General features: G+C 42.1%; 1 protein-coding gene across 4 annotated transcripts; it reads left to right on the top strand.

The window, feature by feature from the left end:
* Positions 1 to 954: 954 nt before the first annotated feature.
* On the top strand, positions 955 to 20,908 carry flvcr2b (FLVCR heme transporter 2b). Of its 4 annotated transcripts, none has more exons than XR_004613253.1 (11): positions 958 to 1,971; positions 5,718 to 5,859; positions 9,640 to 9,780; positions 11,427 to 11,494; positions 12,126 to 12,229; positions 13,371 to 13,481; positions 14,860 to 14,965; positions 16,002 to 16,113; positions 17,764 to 17,819; positions 18,954 to 19,119; positions 20,379 to 20,908. XR_004613253.1 is itself a non-coding variant. In XM_034579730.1 (10 exons), exons 1-10 carry the CDS (start codon positions 1,390 to 1,392, stop codon positions 20,442 to 20,444), a joined length of 1,488 nt encoding a protein of 495 aa, XP_034435621.1. In that variant the 5' UTR covers positions 955 to 1,389; the 3' UTR covers positions 20,445 to 20,908. The 4 variants fall into 4 exon arrangements, 2 of the variants coding, with proteins under 2 accessions (XP_034435621.1, XP_034435620.1); XR_004613252.1 differs by lacking the exon at positions 958 to 1,971 and adding an exon at positions 4,197 to 5,280; XM_034579730.1 differs by lacking the exon at positions 18,954 to 19,119 and having other exon boundaries at positions 955 to 1,971.
* Positions 20,909 to 27,617: the final 6,709 nt, after the last annotated feature.

The raw sequence follows: 27,617 nt of genomic DNA, 5'->3' as shown, positions 1-27,617 counted from the left end.
TAGGCAAATTCTGCATGTCTTTATTGAGACCATGATGAAAAGTTTATTGTTGCACGGTCCTCCTCCGAGAACTAGAGTGACTAAACCTCAGCAGCAATAACCTTCAAAGAAAAGCCCGTCTGGGTATTTGACATTAAAACTCCTGATGACATAAATATGTTCAGACACCCTGTCCTCAAAAACGACCACACACACTCAAACCTCCATGTGTGTTATGTTGCGGTTAATCAATGAATAGAAATGGTATGTTGTGGGTCCAAGAGGGCCTTTCAAAATATTAGAATCCCCAATGAGGTGACACAAATTCCCACATGGATGATCACCTGAGTGGACTGTGCTGATTTGGTGCGGTGAGTTATTCGTGAAATGTGATGTCTCTTGGGTAATCTTCTCTGTTGTTGTCGTGCCTTTATGTCAGTGTTGTTCTTCGGTGAACGACACATTGTGTTATTCTGTGTGGGTGGGTGAAGTCTGCACAGATGCTGATAACAGGGGGCATGAAAAACAAACACCATGGTGCTTCCTTGACTCAACCTGTAGATGGCAGTGTTGACTTGTATGAAAGTTACAGTAGCAGAAAATGAATCCTTCATATCCTGTACTTGATGGGTATGAATACTTTTTGGCTCCGAACAAGGCTTGTATGTCTCTTTTTGTCACATGTGCCACCTTTAAAAGGTCAGAATGAAAACAACTGTTGATTGTGAAATTGATTGAAATGTTTTAAACTGGAGCCTAAAGTTGTAATAACGTTCTTCTACAGGAAATATTTAATAAATTCATCATCAGACACATTGAACTAATGAATAGCAGAGTTCCCTGGATGTGTCTGGTTTTAATAGTGAGATGTTTTGATTGTAAAAAGCTGCTCGAACCCCAGCATAGTGCTGTTGATGAAACTCCGCCCTGTAGCCTGAGATGACCGACTCCTTTGAAGACTTTTTTTTTTTTATCCGGGTGGAGCGTCGCAGCAGCCGCTCTACACGTGTCAGCCCCTCGGTAGAGTCCCTGAGAAGATCTGGTTCATACTTCATGAATCTCTGAGTGGAAGTGATTTGAACCGCGCGGGCTTCAGAGTTCGCGGGTTCGCCCAGAATAGAGTCTCCAATCCGGGGAGAGGAAATCCATGTGTGGATCCGCATGTTGTAGAGACTTCACCCTCTGATTATTAACCATTCAGGTCAGCATGAGTGAGATTTGAGACATTACGTTGTGAGCTGAAGCCGATGAACGTGGTTTTCTAAAGCCTAAGGTTGTCCTTATCGTGACTCTTTCGCCCAGTGGTGACTGATCACCCATGAGACCTGGCGAGTCTCCGCCACGCTCACTTGTACTTCGCGGTGCTTTGACCCGCAGCACTTGGGTAGAAACTTTGTCGAAGCGACTAATATGATCGAGAAACAAGCGCATGAAGATACTAAACTTAACCTGGATGAGACCAAAGAGGACCATGCCCGGCAGGAGGAGACGGTGGACGCGTCGCTGTGCGCCGACGAACCCAAGCTGAAGGACGGTCATGAGGCGACGCCGACCACCCGCCTGTACCGCCGGCGCTGGATGATCGTGCTCCTCTTCAGCTTCTATTCTCTGTCCAACTCCTTCCAGTGGATCCAGTACGGCATCATCAGCAACATCTTCATGAAGTTCTACAACGTGGACGCCTTCACCATAGACTGGATGTCCATGATCTACATGCTGACGTACATTCCCTTCATATTCCCGGTCACCTGGCTCCTGGACAAGCGGGGGCTCCGGGTCATCGCGCTGGTGGCCACCTCGCTCAACTGCGCCGGGACGTGGATCAAGGTGGCCAGCGTCAGACCCAACCTGTTCGCCGTCACCTTCCTGGGCCAGTTCTGCTGCTCCCTGGCGCAGGTGTTCATCCTCGGGATGCCGTCGAGGATCGCGTCGGTGTGGTTCGGCTCGGAGGAGGTGTCCACCGCCTGCTCCATCGGAGTCTTCGGGAATCAGGTAAGCGAGCTGTGAGGCTAACGCTGTGTTCTCCTCTGTAAATGCAGGTCAAGTTAGGTCCTCACCTACTTCATTACTTATTCAATCCGTAGGCCTGTGTATGAGCTCCACTGACTCCATAAGTGACTTGGACATTCCCACATCTATTTGGCACGTCTGCGTAATTACGCACATCCAGGCGACCACAGTGCTTCTCTTGTGCGTCCAAGGCACAACGTTGCCTGCTGAGGTGGTGAGAGAATGAATGGGTTTGTACTCCAATCACATGAACTCTCCACACAGACAAAACAAGTCAATAAGAGGAAGACTAAACGTGATCTCTTATCATGTCATATGCATTAAAGTCAGTGGAGAAACGTATATCTACACATATAGTATAGACACGTGTGATCACACTTATTATCAGCATGAAACATATGGATGTGTGTTTTCATTAAAGGCTCATATTTGAAGCATCCTCTTCTTTGAGCATGTAAAAACAACTTTCCTATTGTTACACTTTTTTAAAAGTAAACTAAAAACAGATCCACATTTGCGTAAATCAATTATAATAGTTCAAAGACTGCAAAGCAAATACAAATGTGTCTGGATGTCTTGAAGCTGTGGACAGATTCTGGCAAAGCTGACATTCCACACTTTTGGTCCTGGCTGAGGGAATGCGTAAAAAAGTATAGGAACAATTACATAAAATACGACCCTGTCTTCAGGTGCTGATGCAGTGAGCGATAGATGGATGAACAAAGAGCAGATTTGTAAAGTCTGTTCAAAAACTTAACAGTTGACTTTGAGTGCACTTGGTCTCACTGCATCTTATTCAAAATCTTAGTGGGAGTCAAATAGTTTAAAGATAGCCACATGTTTTTGTTAAGACGCATCAAGGATGAAAACACTTTTGTGGAATTGTGAAACAACCATACACACAATCATCTACACTCTCATTTAGCTTTTAGGAAAATGTATCCACACACAAAAAACATGAATCATAGAAAGAATTCTACAAAAGCAACTATTTAGACCATTTTAAAAGAAAGACGAATGAAGCACCCAATTTCGTGTTAATTAATTAAGAGCGCCAACAAAAATAAATTGGAAATCATCAAAGGTTGGCAAAGTTTCATCCATTCACACACATTTAAACAGTGCATCTATGTGCAGCACTCTCTCTATCACACATCATTCATATATGCTCGGAATGGGGGAGATGGAGATCGAACAGCTGACCCTCTGGTTAGTGGACGACCCGCCGTATCTCCTGAGCCACAGCTGCTCCCGAGTGTCTTCACTGCGGCTCATTCAGAGTCTGAGTGGGAATCAAATAGTTTGAAGGCAGGCACATTTTTTTTGTTGAGTCACCTCATAGACAAAAACAGTCTTCTGAAATTTGTCTGACTGATCTTGTGAAACAACAACCCACAAAATCCTCCACATTATCATTTAGCGTTTATCCACACACAAAAATACATGAAGTGCTGCTTTTGTATTCTGTTCATCTAAATAAATCGCAGCAGCAACATTTGACATGGCGCAGACAGGAGAGCAACGATCTGCATCGTGCCACCGGAAATTAAATTTAAACTCGCGAGCATCAGATGTAACGCGACAAGTTTTTGAACAAACAACACTTGAGTCAACTTCAACATCAAAACTGAAATGCCACTGAAAAGTCATCGCTTAGCACCAGGGAAGTTCAGTGCGGTTGTGTGCTCGATGCACGACGTGTGTGTTTTGGAGGCAGTGTCAGCAAATAACAAACAGACTTCCTACAAATCTCCGTGTGTGTGTGTGTGTGTGTGTGTGTGTGTGTGTGTGTGTGTGTGTGTGTGTGTGTGTGTGTGTGTGTGTGTGTGTGTGTGTGTGTGTGTGTGTGTGTGTGTGTGTGTGTGTGTGTGTGTGTGTGTGTGTGTGTGTGTCGAGACGCTTAAAAGCAGATGGCGATGCTTAGTGAAGTGTTTGTCTTCAGGCTGGATTTTAACACTGTACAAACGTTCCTTTAACACTACCGCTGACCTGCTGACAGATTAGGTCTCAGTTTGACACAACTCCTGGAGACATATAGACAGATTAGGTCTCAGTTCTGCTTGTGTCACAGGTTATCTCACCGCGGCCAGACAGCCTTTACATCAGCACATGTCATCACATCACACCCGTCTGCAGGAGGGAACGTATGTCTGAGCCATGTTTAACACAAAAGACTTTAAAATGTCCACAAAAGTCTGTGGTGGGATGAACATTTTAAACAGCATAGTCCATACAAAGGGCTGGGAGCAAAGGAATCTTCCTTGTTATGCCTCTTCACCTAATCGTAGGTAAAGAATAACACAGACATGGAATCATTAAGCTTCAAACGAGTTAACTTTCACAATAATTAAAGTTCAACGCAGAGAGAAATGTGTGTTGCAGTTTCCAGGGGGTCACTTGTACTTGGACAGTTAACTAAAGATAATCCAGGGTCCGAGTAGGTGGGAGTGGTTTGGGTGGAATTGGCCTTTCTCCTTTATTAACATCACATGACAGGCCTAAAGGTAACAAATATGTGGAGTGAATGGACAGGGAGCAGTGTGCTTCCAGGACAGCGAGCAGTTAGGAACACAAGCTCCGGCATCTCTCACCTCTCACGTTCTAGGAGGGGGGCCCCCCCGCTCTGGGACAGTCGCGATGCCACGAAACAATACTTTGAAAGGCAACCGTGCAAATTCTGAACTCGGTGGTGAAGAGTGGCTGAGGTCCAAGGCCGCAAAGGAGCCCGCTCCAGGCCTCTCTTCGCTGCAGTGGAGCCCGGGACCTCTGGGTAGACCAATCTCCATGGGCTCCCAGCTGGACGGCGTTGCGGGCTTACGAGGTGACCACGTGCAGCTGGTCCCGAAGCCCGAGACCAAACTGTACCACCGCCGCTGGGTCATGCTATTTCTCTTCAGCGCCGTCTCGGCCAGCAACGCCTTCATGTGGCTCCAGTACGGCATCATCAGCAACATTTTCATGCGCTTTTACAACATAGACTCTCTGGCCATCGACTGGCTGTCTATGATATATCTACTCACATATATCCCTCTCATTGTGCCCGTCCTGTGGCTTCTGGAGCACAGGGGCATCCGGGATGTCGTCCTCGTTGGTTCAGCCTTCAACTGCATTGGTGCATGGATCAAAATTGGTAGTGCAAGTCCCCATCTGTTCCCAGTCACCTTCTTTGGCCAGTTTGTGTGCTCAGTAGCCACTGTGTTTGTGCTTGGTATTCCCTCTTACCTCGCCTCGGTGTGGTTCGGAGAGAAAGAGGTCTCCACTGCCTGTTCCATAGGAGTTCTGGGAAACCAGGTCTGTCTGAATATCTAATTAATCATTTAATTTGTTCTCCCACAGCAAGAGACTCATAGAGTTGTATGAACTGTCTGATAGCTGCATGTAGATTAGGCAGCGCAGCACTAAATGCCAGAGTCACATAGGTCTTCTAGTGTCTCAGTGTGAGAGGCCTGAGAATTAAGTTAACTGTTTCCTGAATACTTCTAGTCATACTTGGTGGGTTTAAATGTGAAGATATTGAGTCCCAGTATTTCAATTGTGTGTTAGATTAGTCACATTACAATGTTGCTTTTAAAATATATTTATATAGCAAGCTAAATTTGTAGAAATATGATAACGTGGTTATCGAAGTCCATTTGACTCTTTGGCAAAAACTTTTCAACTTCATGAGTGTTATATACAAAAGACCTCTCTTTCTCTAATTTGTGCTGTGTGCATTCCTCGTCTCACAGCTGGGCATCGCCATCGGGTTCCTGATGCCTCCCATCCTGGTGCCTAATGTGGAAGACATGGACGAGCTGGCTCACCACATCAGCGTCATGTTCTACATCACAGCAGGAGTGGCGACCTTACTCTTCATCCTGGTTGTCTTCGGTAAGATGACCCCCCCAAGGGGCCCCCAGGAAACATGTTCATTATATATATATTATTATATTATATATGCATGATTGGATTAATAGCACATTTGTTCGAGGTTTGCACCACTGAAATACCTTGGGTCCTCCATTCTCTGTGTCTTGTCTAGTGGAGGGTCATTTGTCTAGATTTAAGAACCTAGTTGTTTTACCTCTATTTTATATTTGTCAATAAAGACAGAAAACTTAACATGAGGCAGCCATCATTTAAGGTCTGTATAGCTGCAACTGGCAATTGTTTTTATTATCAATATGTCAGACAGTTTTGTTGTCACAATATACCTCTTATTAAAGCCCAATTTTACTTATTCATATCTTTATTTTGTACTTTTTGTCATACTTATTGTATATTTTCGTAGTTTAGTTGGACCACCAGTCAAAATAGAAGTTTGATACTGAGTTTTCATAGAAAACTGAAAAAAAACTAGCAAATATTCCCATTTGAGAAGCTGATACCTGATCATTTATTGGTAATTTTTTCTTAAAACGAATCAACTGAGACAAATGAATGAAATCAAAGACCTCATCACCTCACTGAGCTTTCTCTCATTACGCTCAGACTTTTTGATGCCTTTATTTTTCTACCAGGCCAATGAGATTTCTCCATCTGCAACCATCATCTAAACATTATCGACCTAATGATTTTTAGATGATTTAATAGCAGACCTACACTCTGACAAGAAGCACGATAGAAAAGTGCTTAGCAGTGGATAAGAAAAGTGCTGACCACGCTGGCACCAACACAGAACCCTTCCTGAGGGGGAGGCAGAAAAAAGAAACTATTGTGGTAGAAGTGAGGTCAGGAGAAGTGTCCCTGGAACGAGCACAAATGTACAGGAGCGCTCCAGCACACTACAATCAACAGTATAGGTTTGTAAATTAAATGCTGCTTATAGATACATTAAGAAAAATAGAGAAACTATAGTAACAGAAGGACTTTCTGAAAGAAGGAAGTGGTCTTACACGGCATGAGAAATGAGTGATGAGCTGTCAAAAAGAAAATGCTGAGTTGCCTTGTATCTGCTCCTTATGCAATTTGACTCCAATAGTCTTAACCTCCTTTTTTAAACAGAATATCTTAGAATTTATACTTTTAATTGCACATGTAATAGCTCACATGTTGCAATTAAATCAGTTTCTGTATATTTTAAAGCTCAAGCAAAGATTTGTGTGTTATGTTAAATAGGGACGAGGCAGATGAATAATTAAGGATAATTCAGTAGATAGAGAACCTTGTTGTTAACTATAGAGAACACTGGACAGAGCAGTTGTCAGACAGGAACGACGCGTATGAAAAAGCTGTTGTCCTGTAATGTTGGGGGGGGGGGGGGGGGGGGGGGGGCTGGAGGGTGAAGGATGGAGGCGCTCGTCGGCTTCCAGAAACACAAAAGCATGTTTGTGAAGGCATTCCATAGTAGGACCATGCAACACATTCAGGCTGCATTAACTGTCGCTGTTGTGTTGACGGTATAAAGTCGTGTGATTCGTGCTGCTATCGCTTACTCCAGCGAGAAAGATTCCCACCAGCTGGCCGCAGTAGTTTCATGATGTGACGCATACACTCGCACACACCGAACAACCCTCGCACATGCATGCGAGATGTGTGAGGGTTGTCCTGCTGGCCGGGCCATCTGTAGCCCCGCAGCAGGCCTGTGAACCTGTCAGCAGGGCGGACTGAGTCCCAGGATTCACAGATTTGCATGAACTGTGTTTAAAGAGAGGTGAGAGAAGACGTTTTGGCTGCTGCGGTCCTCTGAAAGACACAGAGACAGTCTGCATGAGGACACGAGGAGTGGATTTGGTTGAGTGAATGAGAAGAATCCCCGGGCGTTTAGGGAAAATATGCATGCACAAACAAGTTTTTAAAATAAAACTAGCTAAAACTTTGCTTTCCCTTTGAAGGACCTTGAATGGGGGGCGGTGCAGTGGTTTGCAATTATCGCCTCACCACATTAAAGGGATGGTTCACTGAAAAATGAAGATTCCCTCATTATCTCGTCACCACTATGCCGATGGAGGGGTGGGTGAAGTGTTTGAGTCTGCAAAACACTTCTCAGAAGTTTCAGGGGTAAACAGCGTTGCAGCCAAATCCAAAACAATTGAAGTCAATTGTGACTTCTTCTTCAAACGTAAACATCTACAGAAAAAAAACATAAAATGCTCCTAATAATAATAATAATGGCTTGCATTTATAAAGTGCCTTTCACTGGACCCAAGGACACTTTACATATGTCTGTGAGGACAAAACAGAAGAGAAAAGAAAAAAGTAATAATACTTGTGGTGTCATCCAAGTGTTCGTAGGCCGCAACATTCAAATTGGACTAGAAATGAGGTCATATTCACCAAGTTCACACTGACAAGTTCATTTTGACTTTTGACTTTAAATTTGGCTGCAACACTGTTTACCCCCTGAAACTCCAAAAGTCTTTCTCACTTCCTCGCTTCTCAAACACTTCAGCCAGCTCACCATCGGTATAGTGGCGAGTAGATAATGAGTGCATTTTCCTTTTTGGGTGAACTATCCCTTCAAGGGTCGGAAACCTGACTGCCAGCCGAGGTTTTTCCGTGTGGAGTTTGCATGTTCTCCCCGTGTTTGCGTGAGTTTCTCCAGGTACGCCGGCTTCCTCCGTCGGCCCAAAAATATGCAGGTTATTGGACTGGTTATTGCCCGTAGGCGTGAATGTTTGCAAGAATGGATGCTTGTCTCTACATGTCGGCCCCTGTCATACACTACTGACCTGCTCAGGGTGAACCCCGCCTCTCCCCTAATGTTAACTGGGATGGAAGGAAGAACATGACAGTGACCTCTCATGCAGTAAAATGCAGCTGGGATTCTGTGGAAATTACTGAGCCTGCACTTTTAGAGCGGCCGTATCAAAGAGCAGGTTCGTTTTGTAGAATTAGTGAGAGGCCGTTCCTCTCCACAAACCCTCAGTTCAGATTGACCACGGGGAGAAAGGGGCTGGCTCGGCCCCAAGAACCACAAAGACAAGACATCTGTGTTTCTCCGTGCGGCCTGAGGACGAACCCTTTCAACCAGGAGAAAGAAACGGGTCACTGAAGGGGACAGTGACTGGCCGTTTGTCCTTCAGACGTGCATGGTGTCAGAATGTTTACGAGTGCGTCTTGTTGCAGAGCAGTGCTTTACGCTAAACATAGACGCCTCACATGTACAGTGGCACATGCATCTGTTCGACATTTCAGAGGTTTGCAGGCCTGTCTGCTTGTGTAAACTGTGACTGTTGATTCAGCCTCTTAAATCACAATACTCTCAATGTTTCCAGCCTTATTCGTTTTTTGACAATATCACGTACAGTAATATTCTTTTTTTCAGCTTGCTTGGTTTACGTTCTATTTATTTGGTTGTATTTGTGGGTTTTTTTGTCCAGTTATTTTTACGTATAAGTAAGTTAAATATAAAATTACATTTCCTGGTTATAAGGGTTTGATAACAACATCTTAGAAGTCATTGCATACAACTCTTGTATTTCAGCATTTAATGTTTTTGTTTCTTTGTAAAGAAAGTGCATTGTTGACTATAATTACAATCACAGCTCTGTGGGTTTGATGTAATGATGAACTTGTGCAATAACTGAAGAGCTCAACGAGGTATAAGAAGTCACCAGAATCATTCAATGCAAGCAGACTGATACGTGAATGTATATTTGTGTGTAGAAGAGTTTGCCGCTGCTTTTTATCCGTGTGTGATAATTATTTTGTTCCTCTCCTTATGTCCAGTCTTCCAGGAACGTCCTGAACTCCCCCCGACTCAGGCCCAGGCCACAGCTCGTAGCATCCCACCGGAGCAGTACTCCTACACTGCCTCCATCCTCAGGCTGCTGCGCAACAGGCCCTTCATCCTCCTCATCATCACTTACGGTCGGTCATCACCGCTCGCGACAGTAACAGTTGTTAGTTTAAAGCATAGACTGTTTATAACGATGGACGACATGAAGCTAAAGCATCTCGATCGCCCCCTTGTGACTGGCTGCAGTATAGTTCATGAACCCAGCCTCCTCACTATTAGCAAATAGGACATAGACCAAACTAAAAAGTCAAAATGCACATCACATAAATATTTCTTAAAGATGGTGTCGGGGGCGATTCTGCAATCCCACTCTGACAACGAGGAGCGAGACACAAATCTCTTCCAGTATTGTCACACTTTAATGCTCAGAGCATGGTGCACAAGACAAAGGTTGGTTTGTAATATGCAACCCGATGGGAAGCTGTTCTTTCTCTTTTTACATTTGGCTTCTTCCTCCCCCTCTGGTTGAGGGTTAGGGTTTCTAAGCCAAAGGTCAGGATCTTCTGATGACATCAAGACAACAAGGCCTTAGTTTAGGCAATCAGGCCAAGGTTCATTCAGTTGTACAGGATACAGCATGATCAAGGTCACATCGTCTGAGATTCAATCATGACCAATCAAAGGGGAAATTAACATGATTACATTGTGCATGATCAAAATGTTACACTTCCCTTACAATGGTAAGTGGAGACTTTGGTTTTTAGTTATATGATTGGTATTATCTCTCACAGTAATCATGCACCAAGTCAGTCAGTGACTTTCCTGGATAATGGTTTTATTTATACATGTAAACCTCCAGTAGAAAAAACCAGCAACCCTCTCTTTTAAAGTTTAACAAGACTTTTAAACCTCGTATCGGTGCACCAAACAGAATTTCATCAATTATTCTAGAGCCAAAAGATATGACAGCGAGTGTGTCCTGCTCGGGTCCAAAGTTTGTTTATGGATCTGATAATGTTTAACAAATGGGTTTGATCGATGTGGCCCAAAGGTAAAGACAGTTTATGATGGGATATGAACTTAAGGCCTCATTTACCAATACCTTCCTTATCCTACCTATCCTTAGGAGAGTTTCAGAGCATGTTCCCTCAGAAAACATGCTCTTAAACCGCACATTTATTTGCAACTGTGTTGTTACCTTCTATGCAGTCTGTCAAGTACTTTAACCTCCTTTGACCCGACTGTGTCGTTCACGTGACACAATTCACGTGACTATTATTAGTACGTGTCCCTGGACTTTTTGACTTCCTGTATGTGAGCTTTCAGTTAACAATGTTGAGTCTGACATTTACCTGGGGTTGTCCCACTGTGCACTGCAGACTGCAGTACAACACAAAAATGTGTTATACTGGTTATTTTTACATTTTTACTCAATTTATTCTCTATATGATTATAGAAATATATGTCAATGATCTTTTTAGTGTGTAATCAAGGTTTAGTTTCTTTACGTCTGAGTTAACGAATTTAAAAAACGTGAAGTGCTGTTGGCCTTTTATAGAAATCCTTGTATTGGGACGGCTGTGTTTTGGAAACGAGTGTGATTTGGTCCATCAGACACAAGGGAAGACCAAATCTTTCCACTGTTCATGTTGTTATATTTCACCATTTGGCGGAGGAAGTCATCTCGGAACTTCCGTGACAGGTTTCCTGAAAGATATTTCTGTCCTGTGGTTTGTCGTGTGCAGTGCCATACTGACAGTTGTTTCCAAACCTACAGGTCTGAACGTAGGATGTTTCTATGCTGTTGGCACCCTGCTCAACCGCATGATCATCGAGCATTACCCTGTAAGTACACACAACAGTTTTTGGTTTAATTTCCTCACTGTGTATTCACCTCCGGTCAATCACACTGCCCCAAACCTTTTTTGCACATCCTATAATTTGTCATTTCAGGACCTGAAAATCTGGATCTGCCTTGATATTTAGAATAAAAAAAGAAGATTACCAGTATAAATGAAATGATAAGATAAAGTAATCAAAGTTAACAAACAACACGGATAAAATAAGTAAAGGCTTTTCAGTAGAAGTGCATTTTAATGTAACATGAAATGGATAAACTGCACTGTGGTCGTAAGATTTAACGCTGATTCAAAGAGCTTATTTCCTCTTGAGTTTCAGTGGTTGTATTCATAGTCATACTAATCAGACTATATAAGCTCTAAGATATGTGTATAAATACGTATATAATGTAATATAATGTTATAGAATAGTGTTTCCTTCAGAAGCTTTTCATCTTATTTGACCGTCCATTGACAGGGTGTGTGGAGGAATCATTGATGTGATAGAAACTCGTTAAAATTCCCACCTCTGCTCCTTTTGTGTGAAAATGGATTTATCTGAAGCTGCTGTGCCTTTACTTGGTATGTGAGGTCATGGGGTCACTGGTCTTTCTGTTCTCTCTTCCTCAACCTTTCAGGGAGAAGAGGTGAATGCTGGGAGGATCGGCCTCACCATTGTCATTGCAGGGATGGTCGGCTCTCTGATCTGCGGCATCTGGTTGGACAAGACTAAAACCTACAAGTAAGGCGAATGTCGACAGAGGAAAGAAACGGTGCGCGCGTGTATGACCCCATGTTTTTCTTCATTCATCATTAAGCGACGACACAATCTCTCTTCTCACCTGTTTATGGCCGTTCACCTCCTCATCTCACCACAGATCTTTAGTTTTCATGTGTTGACTCTGTGTGTGTTTATCCAGCTGCAACACGCCGCTCTAACAGTGACCCCTCAGCCGCATGCGCCCTCTGGCAGTGTAGCAACAGCAGTGTCCACCCTGTGGAGCTGGGGCTTCATTCAACCCCCTCTCTCTTATTTACCAGACTTTTGTCCTGCAAATCAGGGAATGCGGTCGTGTTTGTTGCTTACATGCAGAGACACATTCACACATTTAAATCTCACATAGTTCTTGCAGGTCTTTTTAAATGCTGATTATAGATTTACAGGGAGTAAGGAAAAAGGTGCCACTTATAATAAATAATATATATATAATGAATAATATCATCGTGGACTTTATTTCTTTCTAACTGTATGAGAGTATGTCTCCCTGCAAACATATAGAAATACATTAAATTAGTTTTCAACCTCATAAAACAGCAGCAAAAGCATTTTTTATTTTAAATAGTGTGTTTTTTGGATTTGTATTCTGTGTTTAATTTCCACCCCTCCTTGTGTGTGTGTGTGTCTATGCCTGGGTTTTGTTTCATTTCCTGTTTTATTTTGAAAACACGTCACTTCCTCTTGTTTCCTGCTTCCTTGATCACCTGCACAATGCACACTTATGTGTCCTCCCCGCTGTGTCTCATAGTGTCCCCGCTCTTCAGCATTTAGTCGTTACCTTCCTGTGTTACCCGTCATGTTTTCAGCCTCAGTTGTGTATCATCTAACTTCTTTTTCCTCACTATTACAGATTTATTCATTCCAGCACTTGACATTTTGTTTTGTGTACCCTGATTTGGGTCCAGCTCAGCAAAGAATGACAATGAGTCAACTGACAATTTTTAGTCAAAGACAAATATTACATGGGGAACCGTTGATAATATTATATCTGCTTTTAGACATTTTCAGACCACCTGAGAAATTACTGTGGTCCGCTACAGCGCCCTCTGTCTTCAAATCATAATTGCTATGCTCAGTGTTGTATATTGCCTCTTGTGTGTTCCAGGCAGACCACCCTTGCAGTCTACTTCATGTCTCTGGTGGGGATGATCATCTACGCAGCTACACTCAGTCTGGGACACCTCTGGGTGGTCTTCATCACAGCTGGAACTCTCGGGTATTCTGACGTCCATTCCTTCTTTCTTCTTTGGATAGAAGTCATGTCATCTAATGAACTACTTATTTATTTTAGTTTTTTGCACATTTGTGAGATGCCTAATTCAAAATACACTTCATGTATGACATTTCAGTCAAAGGACATAAAACTGAAATTATAGTTTCGTAGGAATATATAGTGTTTGCAACCAAATCAGCAACATACAGATTATAATAGGTTTGAAGCTCTTAACTATTTGCACATTCTTCAGAGAGGGTCTCGTCCAGAGTAGGTGAATAAATCTGGGTCATTGATGGAAACCTGCGATCATTCTCTATTGAATCTTACTTCATACTGTGAAGTTTGTTATGTTAATATCCCCAGGTGCAATATTCCTGTTGACATTTGCAGCAATGATTTACATTGTGTTTATTTAACGGTCAACTTTGGCTTCTATGTTTTTACATATGCACTGTAGGATGTTAGGAAAACATTTGCCTTTGTACTGACCCAGTATTGAAAGTCAAGATACAAAGGGTCAAGGTAATACTAGCTCGTGTTTTGAGGGAAGAGAAGAAACGTACGGAGGGAGACCAACTCCATCCAACTGCACAGACTCTGGCTCCAAATGCGCAAGATGGCGACAATATCCGGGATGTTCTGGCTTCATTACTTGACAGTGGGAGTAAATTGAGACGTGTCGTCCTTCTTTATGTACAGCCTGTAGTTTAGAAAGTGAAGTGGTGTTCTAGATGGTTATCAGATTACAAGTATGTAGGTACAGTGCATGAAATTAAAGGCTACGTGAATTGGATAAGATAACAGTCAAAATCTACAGGGTGGAATGATCCAGTCTACTCCAATGATTCTCCTGTGTCATGGGATTAAAAGCATATCTAATCACCATCAGTGACTATGTGGCTGTTTTGAAATCATAAAAACACCTCTTCAGTCGCACTCTCCCAGATTGGACTCACCCTTTTCTGCGAAGGCACACCTACATAATACTCCAGCGTGCTCACAAGTATTTGTCAGGCAACATTCCATATTCCTGTCAAACAGAAAGCTTGTTTTGTTAATGGAGATTCCTGTTTAACGTCACTAATGACAAACGCTTCAGTCTTAGATACTGGGAGGCCGCTGACAGTCGATACAAAGTTTGCATCCTATGGTGAGGTGTGACGAACAGGGAGAGGCCAAGACAACACCCATCACTGTACTGAGCATGTGGCCCATAATTAATAATAATAATAATAATAATGCAAAATAAGAAATAGAGGCTGTAATGTTGACATTTAGCTTAAATTAGTACCTTGTGTTTATGGGGTAATAGCTGAATACTGAGCTGTTATGGCCAAAAAAACACCAACATAAATAACGTGTGCGTGTGTGTGTCCAGGTTCTTCATGACAGGCTACCTGCCGCTGGGCTTTGAGTTCGCTGTCGAGCTGACGTACCCAGAGTCAGAGGGAACCTCCTCTGGACTCCTCAACTGTTCAGCACAGGTACGTCTCAGTGACTGACAGGATCATCCTCAACAGCATTTTTTCAGGAAAAGCAATAACAGTAGATTAGATAAGTGGTTTTCTTGCAGGTCGCGTCAAGATCGGCTAACAGTGTTTTGTGATAACACTGTTTCCTGTCACATGGTCACATGTCATTGTCCCAGTGTCAATGCGAAACATTAGATTAAATCTGTGACACTATCACTAAGATTAAGAAAGTCCTTATCCTACTTCATGGGCTATTGGGATTTTTGTTTTAATGTCTATACAGTATATTAGATCACAAACTGGGCTGTACATCCATAACAAAAGAGGGAGACGCACACAAACCAGGATATTCCACAAATATATCTTTAAAATATAAGGAAGAAGTTAGTTAGTAATGTCAGCAGTGTAGGTGGGTGCATGACTGATGTATATGTGCAATGTTGTAAGGTGCAGAAACAAACCAATCACCTGAGGAGAGTTAGCCAGAACAGAGCTCCAGCCTTAGGGCACCCTCACACAAACACAAATGCAAAGTGAATGCTGTGGGTCAAAGTTGAACTCCGTGCGACGCCGCGCTGCAGTTTGCCTTGCGACAGGAAACATATTTTTTTATCGCTTCCTGCCTCACACAGATTGGAAGTAAACAGGACTAAGTACCAGAGCTGCTGATCAGCTCAATTACCTGACTGATAACCCTCTGCCACGCCCACCTCAAATACCTGCAGAGGAAGCAGCCACACACACACAAACCAAACAGTCCCCAGACGATTTTCATAATAACAGAAGAAGAAGCAGCATTTGAATAGTGATTTGGATGTTGATTACCACGGCAACATCCATAGTTCATAGTTGTGTTTGTGTGGCTGCACCAGGGAAATACTCACTAAATATGTAACTTGCAAATGCTGCAATTTACCGCGAAGGAAAAAAGCTGAGTTGAAACCCATGTGTGAGCAAGTAAGAGCTCTGCAGGACAAATGTGCAATCTGCGTGTGAGCAGCCCTCAGAAAACATGTTGGTTTAACTATCGCATGCTCTGCATCTGCAGGTGTTTGGCATCATATTCACCATCTGCCAGGGAAAGATCATCGATGCCTTTGGCACGTTGGCAGGCAACATCTTCCTCTGCGTCTTTCTTCTGATCGGCACAATATTGACAGGTAAGATCTTTCTGTATATAGAGTCATAAGGTCTCAGGTCACATACAGCAAAGCACAAGAAACGTCTGTGTCTGTGACTGTTTCCTTTTTCGGATGTTTACTCATGTTCCCGTGGGAAAATGTTTAATTTCTTAAAATGTAGATGATAGTTACTGTGAAACCTGAGCGACTCTACAGAGCTGAATGTGGTGATTCAGACATTTACATATACTTGACAAATAGTTTTTTCCCAGCTCATACATCACAGCAAAGACATTTGGTTCTTAAGCATCCGCTCGAGCTTTGGAGATCTCAGAAGTTCTTTGATCGCCTTTTAAAGACTCGCCGGTCAAGACTCAGCTGTGCTGTTTTCGACTGGTTTTGGGACACGAGTGTGTAACCGCAGGCATTTCCTTGTTCCACTCTCCGTCCCTCTCACTCAAAAGTGAATGTTTTTCATTAACGAGACTCCAAGCCAAAGTTTCTAGAAAAAAAACACTTTGGAGGGGGGAGCAGTAAACATTTTGTTGTTCATTGACTGAGTAATGGAAACTTGGAAGCATCACTGAGATGGAAATGAACCTACAGTAAGAAACGCTGCACTGCACGACTGACACTTCAGGTGTTACAGACTTCATGCCTCAGTCAACACGAAGCCACTTTGCACGGCCCATTGAGGCTTTTATGAGCAATGAATAACTTTTTAAACATGTATTAGCCACTGAAGCACTTAACTTTTAAGAAACCGCTCACTTTCAGCTCACAAAGGTCAACACAGTGAGTTACTGTGTTTTGTAACTTAGTCAGCTTTTAGACAAATGAGAGGACACTCATCACCAGGCCCTGCTGTAATTAAAAAAACATCACAAATCATATGGAGCTGCTGAGCTGCATCAAGGTGAAATCAAGTTGACCTACATATTGTGTCTTTATTATATTCAATAATATAATTGAATATATACAAATATTTATTCAGTTACAAAGGTTATAGTTTCTTGTGAATTATTTTCTTTGGAGCCTCACAGATTTTTAGGCGGATGTCGATACTGAATATATGACAAAAAATTGCTGTAGGATACAACCAAATATATAGAACTTGCGTTAATAATAAAACAAAAACAAATATATATATATATAATTAAACACATAATCATGTGCATATTTTCTGGCTTCTTTATTCCAGAAAATAAGAAGTTTCCATATCTGCACATATCAGCAACATTAACACTAATATATATGTGAAAAGCTCCCATCAGCTGATTTTTTTCTTCAGGCAACAGATAAGTCGCTCAGGCTCGGATTCTCTTTCAGTGGAACTTTAAGTGTGCTTCTTAAATTGCAGCTGTTTCTGTCATTGCACAATGCAAAGTTTCAAGTTAATCTGAGTTGCACATACTGTGTTTCATCATTTCAATTTGTATCTGTTACCACACAGTCGCTGGGAAATGTTTACCAAGATCTATTACACTCTCAAAGAGCCACTGTTAGGAGGTTAGGATGTGCAAGAGCCATGTACTCCTGTCCCCGTTATTACCTTATGTGCATTTAATGTTTATTTACAGCATTAAAGTGGAACATAAATACTATTCTATTCTCCTCTGTCTTTCTAATGCAGGAGTTACATTACTGCCTCATTCAAACTTTACCCGTTCTCTGTTTATTCCTCTGCAGGTTTTATCAAGTCTGACCTGCGGAGGCAAAGGGCAAACATCTTGGCCAGAGCAGCAGTAAGTGTTAAAAACAAACCATTAAACGTGTCTGGCTTTGTGTTTTTACTGAGCAAAGATTCTGTAGATGAATATCGGTGTTGGTTTCGTATTGTCTGTGGGAATGTCCCAGTAGGAAAAGCATGGAAAGAATGGGGTTAAGGTCGCATCTTGTGCTGCTCTATAATAACACACTCCGTGCTCCCTGTTGTGTCAGTGGTTTTGCTGCTGTGTTTAGCTGGTCTGCGTATTGTTGAGCACTGCTGCACTGCCTCTTGCTGCGTGTCCGCCGCTGTCATCTTCCTCAGGCGCTGCCACTCACCTGCCGAAGTAATTTCACGAGCAGGGAAATAATTTACCGACAGATTGGAACCACTGCTCTGAGAAAGAACGGTACAATAAAATAAATTGTTTGAAGCAGCTCTGCCTGAAGGAGGTGACAGGATTTGTGACATTGTGAGTCTCCAAGCTCTGTGGTGAAGTTAGTGCTGAGGGGTGTCAGGAAATCAGTCAAATCCTACACATGGAGCATGAAATGGAGGAGAAGATCTATAACGCTCTCTTATCTGTCCATTAAATAGGAGGCTAGAGCCAGGAGAGGATTAACTTAGATTAAAGACGGGAAACGGCTTGTCTCTGTTAGAATGAAACTGAAACACAGTGGATATTACCCATGATCCCCGGCTTCCTGAACCAGAGGAGCTGCCACTGTGACAAATACACCAAACTCTATTTAAAATTCTTCATATTTTAGGATTATTCATGTTTCTTAGCTGAATGTTGGAGATAAACACAGTTTTTCTTATAACTTCTAAGTTGTTTTTAACTGATCTACAGTTCAGCTTTCCTCTTGAACCTGCTGGAGCTGATTCTGGCTATTTAAACTCCCTGTTTCAAGTCAGGGAACCTTCACACTAATTTGTGAAGCCGCTATTTTACGGTAGAATTGGATTTAATGGACAAACAGGAGAGTGGTATCAATCTCATCGTGTCACTCTTCAAAACAAAGAGGATAATGGAAACAAACCTAAAAGAGGGAAATCATTTGATTCACAAAAGTTGCCTGTTAGATCAGATTGTGTTGAACTTCACCCCAGACTGGAGACACACCCCCATGAACCCTGAATGATAAGTGATGAGTAGCTGTTGTTTTAGGAGGAGGAGGGTCAGATGTCGGAACAAGACTACGGAGCCACGACACTAATCTCCCAGCAGCAGGCTCCTCCCTCTCAAGCCTGATCAATAAACCTTTCTGCTTCCTACAAAAAAACTAAACAATCATCATCTTCAAATCATTGCTCAACAAGGCAGCCGCACAAAGGTAGGAGCACAGCTATGTTGATTATCCACCACACCCCCCCCCCCCTCCCTCCACCTGCCTGTTCTGTCTGTCTCACGCTCAATAATATGAATCAGCACATGTACCTGATGCTGCTTTTACCAGGAACGTGATAAGAAAAAGTGTTTTACTATGAGGATTTAACTGATTGTGAAGTCCCCCTATAAAGCTTTTTATTCCTGCATAGACCTTGTAGATCTTTATTGATTTACAGATAGTTTTTTTTAAAACGTCAGCTTTATTCGAATCCGACAGTTTCAAGTACTTGTACTTTGAGTATTTCCATTTTTTGTACTTCTTTATACTTCTACTCTACAACATTTCAGAGAGAAACATTAAGACTATAGTTACTAGTTACTTTCCAGATTAAGATTTTACAGTCAATAAATAAATATGCCTTGTCAGAGATCACACCCTTTTGACCTCTGACCCCTCACTAAAACAGTGTTTGTTAGTTGTTCCACTAGTTTCATTTGTGAAAGTCAACTTTATTGTCATATCTGCCATATGTACAGACTATAAAGGGGATTGAAATGCCTTCCTCTCTAATCCCTGATATACATTTGAATCATGTTAAAGTGGAAATCTTTTCCATTATTTCACCAAAAGCAAAGATTACAGAAAAGTCCAAAAAGCAATTCTACATTTTTAGAGCAGAACTTTGTTTTTGCTTATTTCTTCTCCCACCAATCATCTCATGCCCCCTCATATTTACATAGCGACCCCTGGTGGGGGCATAACCCCAAGGTTGGGACCCACCGGAATAACAACTGTTGTTATATCCACCTCAACTAACAATAAAATACTAATATTGATGCATGAGTATTAGTCTAATTATGTCATATAATATATAATGTGTATATATAATATGTAATGTCATATAATAATGTCAGTTATATGTGCCATTTTTCTGCTGAATAAGTTGAATACGTTTTTAAAGCTAATAATGTCTTTTGAAATGCAGGACTTGGACTTGTAATAGAGTATTTTGGCTTCTCCCCCACTCATGTTCAGTTACATGTTGCACCATCTTCATCAAGAACTGGATAAAATGCAGAAAAAGTCAATGAAAAGTACACAAGCATTCATGTGCTACTATCACACTTAAGCTAAAAATACTTAATTATTTTTGGTTCAATCTTCTGCTCTTTCCTTCAAATGACATGTATTTTCCACAGAATCTTTCAACTTTTGTGACATTAGGAATAGGAATGAATTAACGATTCTTCTTTGATGAATAGGGTCCCACCGACTGCCGGGATGTGAGCCTGACCACACCTACTATCATCAGAGAAGCCCAGTTGTAGACACACACACACTAACAATAACGCTTGGAAAAGAACAAAGATCTTCCTTTTGCAATGTAACAAACTGACAGTAGAACCGCACAATCAGGAAGTGACTTCCCTTTTTAAAAAAGAGTTTAATGTTTTAATTATTTTTTTAGAAAAAAATAATCCCTTGTTCGTAAAAGTATTTTTTTATATTTAACTATAGATATAAATGCTCTTTCCAAAATCAAATCTGTGGAATGTTTTTGTGTCTTGACAATTTTACCTCCCAGTATTTTCAGTGTGCAGTTGATTATGTACATTATAGATAAATAGCAATAATGAATTGACATTTAATCTCTATAAAATAATTTATACGACGGCTTTCTGATCCATTGTGGTTCACAAGGAGTAAATACTGATGACGCATGTTTGTGCGATTTTTGTAATACCTTTCATGTTTCCTGCTTATTTAACATGAAATAAAACTGTTTTATCAATGTGTGTCGTGGTTTCTGTTATATTTTATCTCATGGAGAAACTAGATTTGACACCCAGAGAACGTTGTAAAAACCCAGCAGGTCCACCACACCCAATACAAGTCATATATCAGAGTGTCATGGTATCCTAACATTATCATAATGCAGATTCCCCTGGTTACAGTGTCAGACATTTTTTACGACGGATACGTTTTTCTGTTTCAAGCACACCGCAGTTATCTCGCTCCGGGAACCACAGCATGAAGTCATTTGAGATATTGATCAGCAGATTTATGTTTATGGAGGTTTTCTAGGAGTTCATGTAACCTTTGATATGTTATATCTCAAGTCTGCCAGCAGGAAAATCAAATTTTGACCAGTTATCGTTTCAACTCAAAGATGAACTGATTAGATTTCACTGGCCAAAGGTCACGGGGGGGAATAAAGGAATGTAGACTGAAACTGGTTGGTGGAGGCATTCAACCACAGGGCAGTCATTCTAGTTGTATTACCAATAATATAATCTGCTCACAGATGTGGATGGAATTTTTCATTCAAATTTGAGACAGTGAATAAAGACACAGTTAAGAAGTTAAGAAGTCCAGCCCAAAAAAAGATATACTGGGGAAGCAAAAAATGTATTAAAGAAGTAATAAAGAAAGATAGAGCTGGACTAAAGAAAGTTTTTTTTATGGTCTCAGAACCTTCACCCACCCCTTTCATCAGCATAGTGGTGAGTGGATAATGAGTGAATTTTCATTTTTGGGTGAACTATCCCTTTAAGTGAGCCAAGTGCCTGTGGCCACTCGCGGGCCCCCAAGAGCGCTTTAAATGCCCCGCATGAAAGCTTTAATTTGTTGTTTAATGTATTATATAATGTGAATTGTAATCATACAAAAATGCAATGTTATGCTAATAGGCTGGCTAACTAATAAAAGTAGTTTCTTCAGGTCCTGAGAGTTCACAGCATTGGAGTGGAGGCCACCAGACCCCTTTTCCGCTTTTGGCCCCATTAAGGCTTGATCTGGCCCTGAAAGCATGAATATAGTACTACAAAATAAAAGTGTATTTACAAAATAATATACAGTAGTAGAATAAAAAATAAAAACTTTATACAGACATATGATAATAATAATATAATAAAACTAATATCTATGTAAAAACAGGGTTTCAAAGTGCTTTGACACACAAAGCAGACACAGGATACAAAATGCATTCACGCTGATAAAAACAATTTAACAAAAGTAATAAGACAGCATCTCATAATATGTGGTAGCAGCGAAGGTTGAATACTGCAGATTTATGGTTCTTGCATTGCAAAGGATTGTTTTCATTGTTTATTTTGTTGTCTTCTGGTCTGAGAGGAAAAGTTATGTGAGACCAGGGGGTCCTGTACCCCCCCTGTCAGAGGAAGAACAGTTTGTTGTGTGTGGGGGGGGGAGTCCTCTCCTTTATGAGCCTGAGGGACGTCCTGAGGCACTGCGTGTAGAGCTTCTGCACCCAGAGAGACGGAAGGGCAGAAATGAAAAGCGTATTCAAAGTATAAAAGCATTGTGTTTTTTTTGTACAGTACTTATGACAGTACACCCACACAGCTGAAGTGTAAAAGACAACTAAATCTTGTTTCTGGGTTTGATACCATAATACATTTTTAAATGATGATATACTTATATACAAATCATTCTAATATATAACTTGTCACACTTTTTCATATATAAATAAATACAGGGCTGTGTGTACCCCTCCTGGTCACAAGGGGGCAGCATTGTTCCACATGACTCCCTCTGACGAGCATAAGGGCCCAGAAGGATTCAAGTGAGGGACTCAAAGGGAAAACATGATCAAAGTTCACCGAGGATATGATTTCAGTTCTCTGTGTCATATTAATTCTTTATTGATTCCTCTGATCAGAAATGAGAAGATAGACTGAATAAAGTGCAGAGAGAGGAGAGAGAGCAGCAGTGAAGATCTGAATTTGAAACTTCTCGCTGGCATAGAGAGATAAAGTTGCCTCGGAGCAGCTCCATCATGACATCATCCTGACTTGAGGCCAGTCCTCAAAGAGCAGAATGATTCTCTGATGATCTCATTGTTCTCCAGTTCAGCTAATGACCCGTCCTCTGCCATAGATTGATTGTTGAAGTTTCTATCGCAGCTTATTTTCGCCCGGTGCTACAGACTCATCAGATCGCATGGATCTGTGGAAATATCAGATTCATCACTTCGTTCTAAAAGAGAGATTTTTACATCTGCTTTGGAAGCAAATTGAGAAAAAAGGCAAAGAAAGAGGAGTGGGTTCATATTTGGTTTCATGAAGACGGTGACATCATGCGTCATTTGTTGTGTCAACACTATTTATAACACACAGCCGAGTTTCCTTCTCTTTATGAGCTTTATTAATGTGGAATATATGAAGTGTAGACAGGAAGGTCATAAAAGGACGAGGACGAGCAGGGTGTGGGTCTCGCTGGGGAAACTTCTCACATGTAGACATGGATGTTTGAATGAGGCCTCTTGTATGTGTATGCCATTTCAGAGCTGCTAGGAACAACTTACTCTACATGTGTCACTTTGTTTTCAGGGATTTTGCTCGACTGCCGTCACTTGATAGGTTACTTTACTTCTCTGCTGTGAAGATCCAACACGTGCGTCTCTTCATGCAGAATTACAAGTTAAGTTGAGGTTTGAGCCAGGTCGGAATAAAACTTGGATATTTGTCAATTAGATTTCTGCTTTGTTGAGTACATTTTACATGAGCAATAAAAATGTACTTTATTCTGAAGTACTTTTTGCTTTGCTTTGCTCTCATGTCTGTACTTTAAGTATGGGGCAATTAGTTTAGCTTAACAAAGCTAAAAAGTCTGCTTACCTTCACCTCTACATTAAAAAACACACACACATACACTCACACTGTAACTATTCATTGTGGAACTTCACCGTGATCACGAAACTTATAAAATCCCAAATTGTTATTTTTACACCTCCATTTGCCCGTACATAAAGATGGATGACACGAAAGCTCCCCAAAAAGTGAGGCCAAATGATCCTGATCGCCCCCCTGGTGGCTGGTTGGAGTATAGGTCATTAACTCTGCCTCGTCAGTGTTAGTTGATAGGAAGGTGGTTTCTGTCATTTTAGATAGTGATGATGTGTCCGGTAAGTTCGGTTTTAACTGGTTACTTGATGCTGTAAAAACAGGGTGAAACATCGTGATTGACAGCTGAGACTGACTCGTGATTGGCCGAGCTTGTGTATCAGCAGGACCTCGATACTGTGGCTCAATCCCCGATCGCATCTGCACAGTCTGGCACCAAATGAGGCCGAAAGTGCAAGTGGTTCCTTTATCTGGGACATTTTGGCTTCATTTTTATAGAATGGGAGGAAGAAGAGAAACACTCGTCCATCTTTATATACAGTCTATGGTTGGTATACTGAGCTTTAGAGATGCTAGTAGGTACTTTTGTAACTTTAGAGAGAGCCAACTCTCAATGATTATCGAAACAGTCTACTCGTGCAAATCACCAGTCCTTTAAAGTAAGTCTAACTCAGTATAAATGGTATCGTTTGCTATATATCATCACATCACCCACTCCTAGACGTGCTCGTGTACCTCATGGCCTTGTGGGTATTGTGACAGATTACCCGCACGACCACAGGCTTGGATATGGCGCACTTCGCTCTCATGGTGCGCAGCCTGTGAGCAAAAATCCTTAATACTCCGTGGCACGATGATTTATTCTGCAACGCCGCTGCATGATGGTGAAGTGCGTCATTGCACTGAGCGCGGCTGATCCAATCTGCCCGCTGGCGCTTCACAGATATTATCAACTATCCACACCGCGATCCGTCCTGCACCCGCAAATCCCCAAAAACCAAAAATACACAGTTCAAATTATAAAGACTATATTTAGTTTGTCAAGCGAGGTGGGAGGAAAAACGGCCTTCTGTAATCAGCTGTGTGCCGTTTAAGTCAAATGAGGCTTTGGGACGAGATTGCAGGCCTCCGTCCGACTAGTTATAAACTAGAAATAAACCAGACATTTGCCAATAACATCGCCAGGGGCTGAGATAGCCAATCGGACTCACGGGGCATGAATGGGAGGGTGTGCACAGGGATGGAAAAAAAGAAGCGAGACAGAGTGGATGAGGCCAAATCACTTTGAAGAGATGAGAAAAGCAGAGTGAGGAGCGCTCAGGCTGACAAGGAGGGTATCAAAACAGGGGATGAAAGTGTAACTGCGACCGAGAGTGAAACACAAGTAAGTGCGGTGAAGATTTTGTCGCACACAGCTGGCCCGCTCGGTGTGTTTTGGAGGAGCCGCAGTACGAGCACCTCATCCGTGCACACGCTGGAGAAACATTAGCCTCGTGCAGATGGACTGCAGAGGAGGGAGGTGCTGCTGTGAAGTCAAACTCTAAAACCCATTCTTCATATTTAACACCGGCTCAGCGCCAGACGAGCTGTGCTTGGTACCGGCGTTTTCTCCACGTTACACAGAAGATAAAGACCTCGCTCTGTTTTCTCTCTGTGTCTGTGTGTCTGTGTGTGTGTCTGTGTGTGTGTGTGTGTGTGTGTTTGTGTGTGTGTGTCTGTGTGTGGCCACCTCAGCTCCTCTGATAAGGAGAACTTGAAATAGCAAACACAGAAAATGTATGTGTTTGGTTTTCCATTCTGAACAAACAAAACAACACACCATGCACTGATCCTGTCTGTTTGCTTATTTGTTAATGATCGGAGCAAAGAGAAATTATCATGCTTGGACGGAAATTGGAAAATCCTCAATTAGTTAATGAGAATAGGATTTGAATTCTATGTGAACAAACATTAAGTGAAACTGATATCTGAGGGTGTAGGACATTTGGTGCAGCTTCATTGAATTTAAGGAGACAGTTGGGCCTTGGTATAAATATGCGATCTTCTGAGTGCCTCTCTAGTTTTTTGGTTTGTTTGTCGAGATTACGCAAAAGCCACTTAATGGATTTCCGCGGAATTTGATTGAAGGATGGGACATGGGCCAAGGAAGAGCTCAGTCAATTCAAGGACCTGGACACAAAAATCGGGCATATTTAGGTGATATCTATGAAAGTGGGAAATTCGGTGCAGATCCAAGTATAAATCTGTATCTAGCGATTTTAAACACGGTTTCATAAGGGGTGTAGGTTTGTGTCAGTCTTGGGTCAGGGTTAGGGTTAGGGTTGGGGGTTACACTTGTTCCTTAGATCACGATACGGTTTCTGTATCTGTTACTGTGGATTTGCCAGGAAACTTTATATATGTCGTGTTTTTACAGCGTAGCTTTGTTTCTCATCAGTGGGATCCTTATGTTGTGAATAAATACTATTCACTAACTTCTCATTCATCTGCAGTGGAGATTATGATTTCATGATCTGCATTGTTTTATTGGCTTGGCTGTTGAGACTTGATTGAATTGAAGGGGACTGTTGGGCCTTGGCGGAGGTTCTGCACTCTACTTCGTGCCATATTGTATATTTCTTCAGTAGGACCAGCAAACATTCAAACAAGACTTATTAAACATCTCTCGTCTATAATAAAAGAAAGTTTAAACCCATCTTATTGTGACACTAACACTCAGAGTGCCACACTTGCATTTTATTGTGTCACAGTAAACAGGGCGTCACAGTTTGTGGCTGTGGCCGCGTTGATTACCTTCTGCAGCCGGGGACAAATTTCTTCCAGGGCTTATGTGTTGTTTTTATTTTATTGTTTCATTGGGGAAAGTGGCTCAGCTGGTAAAAGTGGAAAAGTCACTTAATTTTCCCTGCCCTGCCGAGCTACTGTTTTGGCTTTTGGAGCTCACTCCTGCGCCTACGCAGCCGCTCGGAGACTGGATCTCTCCATTAAAAGGTTTATGCCTGTGGGCATGTGGATGTAAAGGTGCTACCAAATCCTGTCAGTGACATTTCACTGTAATGACCAGCAGTGCTGCAGGACGAGTCGAACATTTTCCAACTGTACGGCACACGCTTAACGACAAGTGAGTTATTCATGCAACAGTTTGCAAGAAAAGAGAAGAAAAAAAAACCCGCTTGGATTTTACCTTTAAACTTTTCTTCCGAGAGCAGGAGAGGCCTGAGAGCTGGTGGAGGAGGAGGGTTCTCTCCCGCGGCCTCAGGTTTCAAAGCTGGCAGTCGGATCAGAGCGCTGAAGGTTTGTGAGCCTTGGCACCGGCACACAGCGCCGGGCTTTGAGGGCCCAGATTAACCTGCACAGTAGTTAAATAAACACACATCCACGCATGGCCGCATGAATGGACGTTTCAGCGCAGCTTGCTACATTTCCGTGATCAAGCTGGACTCACACCCTACATCCCTGCGTGATGCAATTAAAAATAACAGTGAAAACATATGTGCAGTATTGACTGGTGCAGGTGTGGGTACAGTGTACACGACAGCGGAAACCAAAAACCTTCACGTCTTCACTTTTAGAGCTTTTTCCTTGGCTTTTTTTTTAGGTTGAGATATTTGTCGGTTGTTTGCTCCGACCCGTGTGCGTCGATCAAGTCCAGCATTGTGCAGCTTGGTCCTTGTAAAATTACCTCATAACCACTTCTGCCTGACCCGTGTGAGTGGCCGCTGTTTTTTAGACAACTGCAGGATGGGAGCTTAGTGGCGTGTGAGGTAAACCCCCCATGGCATTAAAACAGCAGTGGTGGGGGGTGTTGGTGCAGGGCTCGTGTTTGTACACAGGGAACCCCGGGCAGCTCAGTAA

Source organism: Hippoglossus hippoglossus, chromosome 24, assembly GCF_009819705.1.
Source record: "Hippoglossus hippoglossus isolate fHipHip1 chromosome 24, fHipHip1.pri, whole genome shotgun sequence".
NCBI lineage: Eukaryota > Metazoa > Chordata > Actinopteri > Pleuronectiformes > Pleuronectidae > Hippoglossus > Hippoglossus hippoglossus.
Note: the sequence above shows the minus strand (reverse complement) of the source record. Positions and strands in the feature narration are given on the sequence as shown.